Raw genomic sequence first — 10,916 nt, forward strand, 5'->3', positions numbered from 1 at the left:
TCGATGTCCTCATTGTGGTGATATCCTGACTATCCATGGCTAGTTGGAATTGGTCATATCCAGAGTATAGATCTCCGATGGAGTATATCGTGCGTCCGGCAAACGCTTCCACAAACTTATCCACTATCGAACCGACTCGAGAGTTCCAGATCTTGACCTTGTTCACCGGTTGCAAACCTTGAATGAACCGGAGTGACCCATTCTTCTTCGGAACTGTGAACCATCAATTTGAGTACGGAGCGTTTGATGGATCTAGAATCCCCATCATCACCTTCTCCTTGAGCAAGTCAATGATTTTCGGAATATGCACCTTTGGCACCGGAATCGGCTTTAGGTTCCACGGCACATGTTCAATCATGAAGATCACCATTGGCTCCACTATCTTCGAATAAACGCAACCTATCTCTTTTGATGAGAATGTGAATGCTTTGCCATGCTGCTCCAACATCTCTCGAAATCATTCTTCTTCATTTTGTAAGAGGAACCTACCTCCACCACTCCGGAGTTTCTTCTAGGTTTCATCTGTAAATGTATGTCCAATATCCATGGACTTCTGAAGTGTCGGATCTCCCGATATTTCTTTCCTCTTTTGTTCACTATTGGCAGGTAACGGTCCCACTGACGGTTTCACCTATTCCACGGTCTTATATTTTGTACATTGCTTCTTCTTTGCGGAGTGCATCCAGCCCCATTTCTGCAATGATCTCATACATCTCGACCAATTCCACTGGAACTACCCGGTCTCCAGGCTATCCTCTTCCACAAGCTCTTCAAGCCGTTGTAGCGTGCTCCCATATAACATTTTTTCGACTACTCCCATGATTTCTTCATCTTCTTTTATTATTAATACAAACCGTAGCTCATCTTGCATCTTCCGGAGTTCTTTCTTCATTTCTCCGGTCACAACCATGTATGTAGATGCCACATTCGAACTTATTCGCACTTGTATTGCTCCGAGATTTTGCTCTTGTTTGGGGTATCATGGCTTCTTGGACTATCACTTCCCCACTCCGCGACAATCCTCTTTAAAAATCCCATTTTGTCTAGGACAAGAGCTCGCTCTTGTTCCTTTCGTGATTCGACGGCATGGTTTGGAATTGAATAGGTTTCCCACTTGGCTCCAAATTCGTGCAAAAGCCGCTCCGTTGTCAAGCACTTTGGTTTCCATCCGCGAAGCCGTGATGAAGGGTTGCCTGAGGATCATGGAATGTGAGACCTCATCTTGCATGAAGAAATTTTGGTCAATCTCCACATCTCTGATCTTCACCATCACATCCAGACAAGCTGCAAATAGATCTTCCATTGCTTTTATGGCTGCCTGAATCTTCCATCCATGACTGGTGTTAATAGGTCACTTCCCCTTCCGGTAGAACTCCTTAGACATCTGATTGATCTTCGATCCATGATCAATCAACGCAACTACAGGCTCTTTGATGTTTCCAATTCGGACCAGAGTTTTCGTAGTTGCTCGTGCCCAGTGTGGCTTTGTGTAGTGGGAGTTCGGAATTTCGTCCTCCGCTTCCGCTTCTATGTTGTTCATTAGAATAGTATTCTCATTCACCCTTGGAGCATTTGAATCTTCCGTATCTTGCCTCTTTCTTTTTACGAGATCCACAAGGAGATCGTAGAACTCCTTCGCAATTCTGAGCAATTCTCGGAGGGAAAATTCCACCCGACTATGAAGGATTCTCTCTTCGAACACCTTCTTTAGATCCGTATGTTGTTCGATGTCTGACATGAGTTTGAATGCCGGAATCGTTTTCCCTTTTCCTTTCCCTTCAGAGTTCCAGCTCTCCGGTGTCTTCAATGGTTCGGCCGCATCACTCGTGCATCATCACTTCTCATCTACATACACCTCATGTAATTGACATAAGGCGTATATGCTACTTTTATCTATGGGGCACTCCCATCCCGTAGCTTCCTAGTTGCCTTCCGCCGTGCTCCGGATTTCACCAGAGTCGGTTTTCTCGAAAATTTCTAGCACGTCCGGCCAGAAAGATGCCTTCACTCTAGATGTCTCACCTACACGTATTCCCGTGGTTGTCGCATAATTACTTTTTGCCGCTATCTCCTCGTCTAGGACCTTCTTCATGCCGCCTTTTCGGAAGTTAGGCCGGAGTGGCTTCCGAGAGTCCATCGAATGGATCCGATTTCCCTCATAGTAGATGAGATCCCTTCGTAGAGCCTCCTTGCGTTCATCGCAATCCTTCCGATCATGTTCGGTGCTATCACACCATATGCACCGATGGTCCATATACTTGGAATTTGAAGGACGGTCTTCTGATTTCTTCACCATGGCAAATTTAAGATTCTCCATCTCCTTTAGCAACTACTCCAACGCAGTTACATCGATTCCCTTCTTGGTCGTAGTCTCTCGAGCTCGTGGTTGGTGGTCTTCTACTACGAACCTCAGCCTCAACATCAATTCCATAGTCCTCTTTTCTTCATCACCGAGCCATTGCGCCCTCTTTGTGTATCGAGCGACGATGTCCCATACATTTTCCCATGTATTGGTGAGGCCACTCTCAATAGTCGTATCCTCTAGAAGCACTCCAAGATCTTTCCAATTCTAGACATCCACAGCTCGTAAAAACATGATCACTTTGTCCGGTACGAGGATAGCTTGACCTCTCGTGAACAACCTCCCGAATCGATTTTCGAATGCCGAAAACACATCGAGGACCTTCAACCCCTTGTCTAGTGTTTCCACCCAATCTTTGAATCCCCTTTGTGTTACCTTGGAGGAGTCCTCGATAGTGAATGTGGTCTTCAATGCTTCTTCAAGCATCACCCACGCCAGATTTTGTTGTCGTATCCCATGGATACTCCTTTGAAGCCCATCCGTAGCCACCCGATTGAAGGAGGTCACTTGTAATCCTTCCGATATCCCGCATCGCAACATCTCCACCTTGTAGTCCCATAGATAACGTGACACGTCATTTCCATCCAATTACTCGTTCCGTTGCAAGAGTCACTCCACTGTCACTACGACCTCTGACATCACGCGTTGCTCCTGCGACATCCGTTTGAACATTGTCATCATGTTGCTCGCCTCTTGTCGATTCTCCATCTCCTTACCACCCGGTTTCACATCGAGTTCACCAAATGTGTCATGCCTTTGGGTGCCGGATTGTTGCGTGAGTCCGGTGGGAACCACTGGGGTTTTAGACTGGAAGGATGAGGAATTTGAGGCAAATAAGAATATAATATTGAAAGAGAGAGATGTAGAAAACCTCGTGAATTCCATGAGTATATTATATTAGATTAATCAACCCTTAGAACCCTAATAGTAGATTGGAATAGATTAGAAAAGATAGATCGAAAAATCGTGAATCGCACGAGTATAGTAAATTAGATCAATATTTAGAAATCCTATTAATACCCAAGAATCAACAACCACAATACATCTTTTTCTTCCCTTCATATAGTGATGGAAGAGGCTAAGTATAGCTTACCACATGGCAAGCATAATGTTTTCTCTAAAGTGTTCATGCACACTGTGCATGAATCCCTTTTTCTATCATGCTTTTTCTTCTAATTATAGTGCTCATGCACGCTAGATGTGCATGAATAGTTTTTTCTATCATGCATTTTCTTCTAACTAAAGTTGTATGCACACTACATGTGTATAAGTAGCTTTTTCTAGAATTTATACTTAAGGATAAGGTTTTCTAAATATTAAATCCATAATTATATCACTCATTATGAGTTGGTACAATGGTAAGGTTTTGTTTTTACATGGAGATATAGGGTTTGAATCCTACCCTATGCATGTAACGTATATTTTAGTAATTTCTTCTATTTCTTTATTTTTATTTAATCGGGTATTCCATACGTTTTTTACGTAGTGTACGAATTACACTACGATGACGGCTCTTATTTTGGTTGGACTTAATCATTTAAATCTTCTTCTTGTTGACTTAGAACTTCAAATTTATTTGAAAGACTTGGACTACTAAGCTTGTTAGATACTCCCAATGAAATAGACTTGGTTTTATCAATAGCAACAACTTGATTTACCCGACGTATGGGCCTATGGGGACAATTTACTACAATATGCATTAGGCCACCACAATATAAACATAGGTGGTTTGCTCGACATCATTGCATTTCTTCTTCTAACAATGGTCCACGACAACATCTTGCATAAGGAGTAAATATTTTACTCCATTGAGTAACCCGAACGGGAATTGCTCCATCAATGCTTCATCATCTCATGGAATATCAGTTGTGAGTAAACGAAAATTGGCAGCATAGGCTAAGGCTGAACGATCCCCTTGACGTGGTCTTTGAATTTTGTTGAATTTTGTTCTAACACTATCGATATCTCCAAAACATGCTTAGAACACACTAATGAACCACTCAAAGTTATTTAACAAAGGCTATTCTTTTTCCAACAAAGGGGCAAAGCCATGCTACTATTGTACCGCTTAGTAATGTGCCTACTAACACCACTTGTGATGTATTGGTTGGATATCAAGAAGGATGCATTTGAATTACTAAACATACTTGGTTGAGGAACCCTCTAAACTATGACCACTTCCATCAAACTTCATGGGAAGACTAATCTGGGTTCTTTAAGAATCCCTTAAGTACTTGTTCCTTGTTGTTGTAACGACATGATAGTTATTTGTTGCACTCATAGCGTCAACTCCTCACATTGTTGTTTTTCTATGGTGATTTGTTGTAGATCACCCAACAAATGTTGATTTTCTTCTTCCAATGCTACGAACTTTCCTTTTAGGCTCTGAAACTTTGAAAGGACGAATTGAGAGGAGAGAGAGAATGTGAGAGAATCACAACATAGAGAGAGGGAGAGAAGTATGATAAAAGGAAGTATATTATAAGAAAATGAGTACAAGGATAGGAACAATTTAGAGGCTTAGGATTGGCATTGAACCGAATTGATTGTGAATAGTACAATATGCCTCTATTTATAGGGAATTCAAGAGTATTCCTAAAGTTTCTAGAGTACTCATGAATTTTCTATATTATTCTGGAAAGTTTTAGGTGAAATAGAAAATGAAAATAATATTTTATGTATTACAATATTTATCTTAATGGTAAGGCCTCGATTAGTGTGCCATAAGTTCGCGAGTTTAAAATTTATATTATGACACTTCTTTGCCTTTGGAGCCCCAACCTCTTCCTTCATATGAGCATCTCAAATAGTTTTCCCAATCCTTCTTCTTTTGCCAATTATGGCCATGTTTCCAAAAATATCTAAAATCTTTGCGATCAAAGAGAAAAGTGACCCATTGGGTACTTTGTTGTCAACTTTGTGAATTGTGCATCGGAACCATTGGGATTCCAAACAAGGAGAGATATAGAGGCAGGAAATAAAATAAATTCGAAAGATTGAGAGGAATTGGGAGTGAGAAAGAAAGGGAGAGAATAGAATTCGAGAAACCGACACATAAGTAGTGTTAGAAAATCAAGAGATTGCTTAGATTATTAAAATATATATAAGTACAATATAGATGAGTGAACCCTAAATCCAAATATTCAAAACCTCAAACGCGACTTACATATACCTCTCCAAAGACTCTTTGCATGCAATTCATGTACTGCCACATGGTATGCATGCAAAGTACCATGTGATCTATTTTTTGTCAATTGATCTTTCAATAGACTTCACAAAGGTTCAATGTGGATACGAATTCAATATCCAATGCTTACATCACACATTGGAGATTTAGACCTTTGCACTTATAGGGCTAAACTATCTAACATTTGTTATTCTCGTTAGAAATTCTATTTGTGTAGTATTTACTTCACAATAACACATTGTTAGATAAATAAGTTACCTTGTGGTGAGTTCAAAAAGACCTTTGTGGTGGATAAATATGTATCTTGTGGTTTGAGTGAATGAAGTAGGAACTAAATGATTGTAATTGCCAATCCCATAAATTTCTCAATGGGATACATGCCTGCCCGACAAGTTTTGGCGATAACATACACACAAGCGATGAAGACACACAAAAGGGTAATGATTTATATTTAGTATAAGCTCATTTGCTCAGTATATGATCACATAATCAACCACAATCGAGGCTAATTATTTGGGTGTTGGATGAGGGGTAAAGAATATAAAATAAACAAGCTTACATTGACCTACTATCAAGTTCTTCTCCATTGGCATGCACAACTCCCCATTCTTGCTTACAATGCACGACTCGTGCTGACATGGTGGATTGTTGCGAGCACATTGCTTGTCTCAATTGGTTTGGGACAAAGGAATGACCATTGAGATTTCCCATAATCGAACTATAACATCCCTTGGAATCAATAGCTGAGAAGTTCTAATGATTGATTAGGTTTGTCTTGGGTAAGAGATGTGCTACATGTTGCCTTCATTGTCTAGTAGATACAATTGTGTCCATCTATATTAAGAAGTTGTGGGCCACATTGACATGGATTTCCCATGTGGGCACTCAAGCTATAAGGCCAGAGGAGGCATATAAGAAAGTGGAATACCACTAGTGCTTCAGCATCGGCATGGCGGGGGCAAATCAACGGGGCCAAATATGTATGTGAAGGAAAAAAGAGAGCGCGTGTGGCCAACGAGTCTACTGCCGAGATGAGTATGAATGTGGCGAGGTCTGTAATAAAAAAAAAATATAGCCATTCTGTAGACTGTAGGACTACAAACTACACAGCTAATTCTAGGGTGCACCCCATCATCATCATCTTATCCATTTTGTCTGTAGCCCATCTTTGCCCCCTCCCCCCCACCCCAAACCCAGCGACCGACACAATCATGGTGGGCTCAGGTGCTAACCCTAACCCTAACCCTAACCCTAACCCTAAGATTCTTCTGACCAAGCCTGGCTCTTCCCGGCCTGACCAGGGCGGCGGATCGGCCCCTTCTGCCCCTCACCACGTCGTAAAGCTCATGCGCATCAACGATCATCGCGCCGATGAAGACTTAGCTCCCGCAGCATCTGCAGCTGCCGCCGCTGCCGCCGCTCGATCGAACCGTCTCTCCCTGCACGGATCCCTCAGCCTCATCTCGGAGTCATGGGAGATCTATCCTGATCGTCTTCTTCCGGTAAGTCTTTTCATGAGGTCGGAGTGCTAGTCGTTCTTTGTTGTTTTAGAAGAAACCGCTGTTTAGAAGAGAGAAGAAAAGAAAAACTGGGACCGAAACAAGAGTATGAGAAACATGTGCAGCATGTGACTTCTTGGTATCTTGAACAAAAGCCAATGAGAGAGAAAGAGATTTGTAACATAGTTGGTAAGGTTTCCCGGCATGCATATCAGAAAGTCATGCGTTCAACCCCTACATTCTGTTATGGCATCTAGTCTAATAGTACATATAGTAAAAATTTGAACCCACGTGCAACGGCTAGTAAAATTGTAGCTTACTACTAGTATACAACCTAAGAGAGAGTTGCAAATGATGATGGTGAGCTGCCTTTTTAAAATAGAAACAAAGATTAAACAAATGCAGGTTAATTATAAGGCTATTTGTGAAGATTGGAAGGTCATATGTTTAACCTAAACTAAGATTTGAACCCATGTGCGTGGGTTCATAAAATATGCCTTAACAATCTGAATATAGAAGGAAAGGAGGGGGAAGAGATGGAGTTAGAGCATATCTACGAAATTTGAAGGGAGTACTGATGTGGCAATTTTGTTTATTGCATCAAGCCAAAATTCTTTCTTTAGTGGAGTGTTTGTATTGCCTATTGGCGATTCAACATGACCCATTATCCCTGTAGTGGTAACCACACTCAATCATGGTACCGTTGTAGTGTTTTTCACACACATTTATTAATACAATTGTGTGTTTTCACCAGAGAGAGAGAGAGATGTGTTAATATCTCACAGAGGCCAAGACAGCCCCCATAAAATACAAGAAGAGATTGCAACCAAACACGTTCATCACATCTGTGAGAACAATGAACAAATTGGAGCAATTGAAAGCATTTTAAGACTATGTGATTTTGTAAAACATTTTTTAGCTTTCTGAGAAGGCTTTGATATTTGTGCAGCTCCTATCAGAGAACACAGATTTTACGGTGATTGGTGTGTTGGGAGCCCCAGGTGTTGGCAAGTCAACTATCATGAATGAACTCTATGGTTTTGATTCTATATCTCCAGGTCCGTTTCTCATTATTAATCATCTGTTCCCTTTGCATGAATGAAATAATAGGAAATCATGAGAAAATATTGCAAATTTTCAGGATTTCAGGTTTCAATATTGTCTCTCCAAATTGGTGTTTAGAACATTTTCATAACAGTGAGCTAAGTTTCGTTTTTATGCATGAAATAATAGGACATTATGCATGAGAATATACCACCACGCAATATTTGCTAACAGTGAACATCTGGTCATAATGCTATCTGGCTGAGTTTTTATCTCAATAATGAAAAAATAGGAAATCATGAGAAATCCTCAAATGTTCATAGAATTTAGTTGGACTTTGTTCCCTTCATAGTTATCTGCTATTGGTAAGTTAAAAACTTCAACTTTAGAGCAGTAAATTTTGTTGTGGTCTTTATTCTAGATGATTTCAGGTTTCAAATATTTATATATTTCAGGTGTTCCTCCTCCTTTTTCTGTCCTTTCTGATGAAACCAAGGCAATGGCAAGACATTGTAGTGTTGGAGTGGAGCTGAGAATGTGTGCTGAACGGTTTATCTTACTGGATACTCAGGTTAATCAAATTGCAGTTGATGTTAAATATGAACAGTATGCACATCCCAAGATCATATTTTGAATTGGCTAACTGCTTATGCTGTTCTCTTGGGGCCACAGCCTTTATTCAGTGCCTCCATCTTAGCAGATTTAATGCGGCCAGATGGATCTTCATCAATCTCTGTGCTGACCGGAGAAACTCTATCTGCTGAGTTAGCTCATGAGATGATGGGTATTCAGGTATTCTATTCGATGAAACTTCATCTGTAAAAATCTCTTTCAGTCATTCATGTTTGCCTTTCAATGCTGCAATGCAAGGGCCTGCTGTAGCTTGGAGTTTTCTTGGCCTCAGTTTGCCATGTACTTCTTCTTGTAGCCGAGGGACTTCATGACATCAGCTTGTGGCGTTTGATGCTGACGGTAGGTTCAACTCTCAAAACAATTGAAAGATACAACAGGATTATATATAAATAACATGGTTAGTGCCTTGAAAAAGCCATTGGTTTCAGTAAATCGTCTTTCAAGAGATTTTACCTGAGGTGTGAGTCATAATCATTCCTTGCCTGAATGAAAATTAAAAGCTAATGTAGGATTGAGGTAAAATAGATAATTGTTGCATTGTAAAACTCAAAATATGTTTTGCCTCAATCCCGCTTGTCTACTGCCCAAGACTGTTTTTGTTTAATACAATGTAGTGTGGAAAATGAATTTGTGAAGCTAAATTTTAAGGAGAAAGTGTGAGTAAAGTGTTATTGTAATGATCTCAGGGTCAAATTGTGAATGTTAAGGGTTGTAGAAAATGAATTTATGGAACCATTTTTTTGGGAGAATTTATTCGTTCGTTAACGCATAGGCATAATGAGCTCAAAGTCAAATATAAATGATTTTTATGACAAACATTCAATTAGATGTCTTAGACTTGAACTGATGAAATTAAAGGCTTTATATGTTATAAGATTGACCATCACACTATCACGTTAATGTCTTGCAGGTGGAAATGCTGAAGCAAGGTATCCCTGATCCTAGCCTTATCAACTTGGCTTCAAATGGCAGTCATGTGCATCTGATCTCAGGAGATAAAGATGAAGAGGATGGGATACAGGAAGATATTGCTGAATTCTTTGCAGACACGATCTTTATCCATACAAAGTTGGTAACTGTAACATCAACATTTGAAGCAAGCTGTGTTTGAAACATCAGGAAAATATATTTTGTTTTTGTCTCATTGCAGAGCTGAGAACTTTTTGCATAAAATGATGGCCATGTAGGCTGCGGGAGCATGAGTGCTCCTGGTATAACATCAAGTGTTTGAAGAAGGCATTGTCGTTGTACTTCCCAGCCCCTGCATTTCGAAGGAATGGTGCTGTACAGTATGTATTACCTCAGTTCTCTTCAAGGGCCCAGATGAACAAAGATCCAGTGAATCCTCAAAATAGTCCTAGTGGTGAAGAAGATGATGATAAAGACAAAGATTCTGAGGATGAGGAGAAAGGAGGGGTTAGCTATTTTGTTCTTCCACTACGGTCCTCTGATGATGCAGTAAAGCTACAACATGAGAGCTATACAGTGATGCTGGGGCAGCTGCGTGACCAGGTTCTTCTTATCATTTGTGCTTAGCGTGTTGATTTATTGTTTGGTGGGAAATACAACATAACAATGCAGGCATACTGCCTGCCTTTTTATCACAGATTTTGAATATGAATCGTCGGCCTTTCGCAAGGCCTATGAGTGAACGTGATTGGTTGCGGAATTCTGCGCGTATATGGGACTCAATAAAGAAGTCACCTGTTCTGGTTGATTACTGCAAAACATTGCAGCATTCAGGTTTATATAGAAGATAATGAATCCTAAACCTTTGTAGAAATGTGATAGACTGTATATTGATCGGTTTCTCTTCACCCTGTTAAGTGGGGATTGTTGGTAAATGGCCTAGAAAGTCCTAAGGATACAGGTGATGTGCCGAGACAAGTAATCTTTAAAAAAACTTGCGAGAAATCACATATTCCATCTCCCCTTGTCTCACCTGTTTACACACACTCACATTCATATGCATACTCACATATTAGATATATGTGCTTACATGTAAATATATGTTGTATGTATGCATGTACGCAATTGTGTTTATTGTATACAAATTATAACTACCCAATCTTTTGAATCATGCGTCACATCATGCATATCATGTTCACCTATAATTGTAATTAGACATTTCCCATCTATCATTCTCATTGAAGATCTCACTTTGCACTAATCATTGATATCTACGTTCACA

General features: G+C 40.2%; 1 protein-coding gene across 1 annotated transcript; it reads left to right on the forward strand.

Moving 5' to 3' along the window:
- Positions 1-6,696: 6,696 nt before the first annotated feature.
- On the forward strand, positions 6,697-10,665 carry LOC147859006 (uncharacterized). The gene is made up of 8 exons (XM_087325940.1): positions 6,697-7,051; positions 7,998-8,106; positions 8,548-8,663; positions 8,765-8,884; positions 8,975-9,064; positions 9,636-9,793; positions 9,913-10,237; positions 10,333-10,665. Exons 1-8 carry the CDS (start codon positions 6,761-6,763, stop codon positions 10,483-10,485), a joined length of 1,362 nt encoding a protein of 453 aa, XP_087182066.1. The 5' UTR covers positions 6,697-6,760; the 3' UTR covers positions 10,486-10,665.
- Positions 10,666-10,916: the final 251 nt, after the last annotated feature.

This window comes from Azolla caroliniana, unplaced genomic scaffold (assembly GCF_043228905.1).
Source record: "Azolla caroliniana isolate FFs.n. ecotype wild unplaced genomic scaffold, voAzoCaro1.0.p SCAF_10, whole genome shotgun sequence".
NCBI lineage: Eukaryota > Viridiplantae > Streptophyta > Polypodiopsida > Salviniales > Salviniaceae > Azolla > Azolla caroliniana.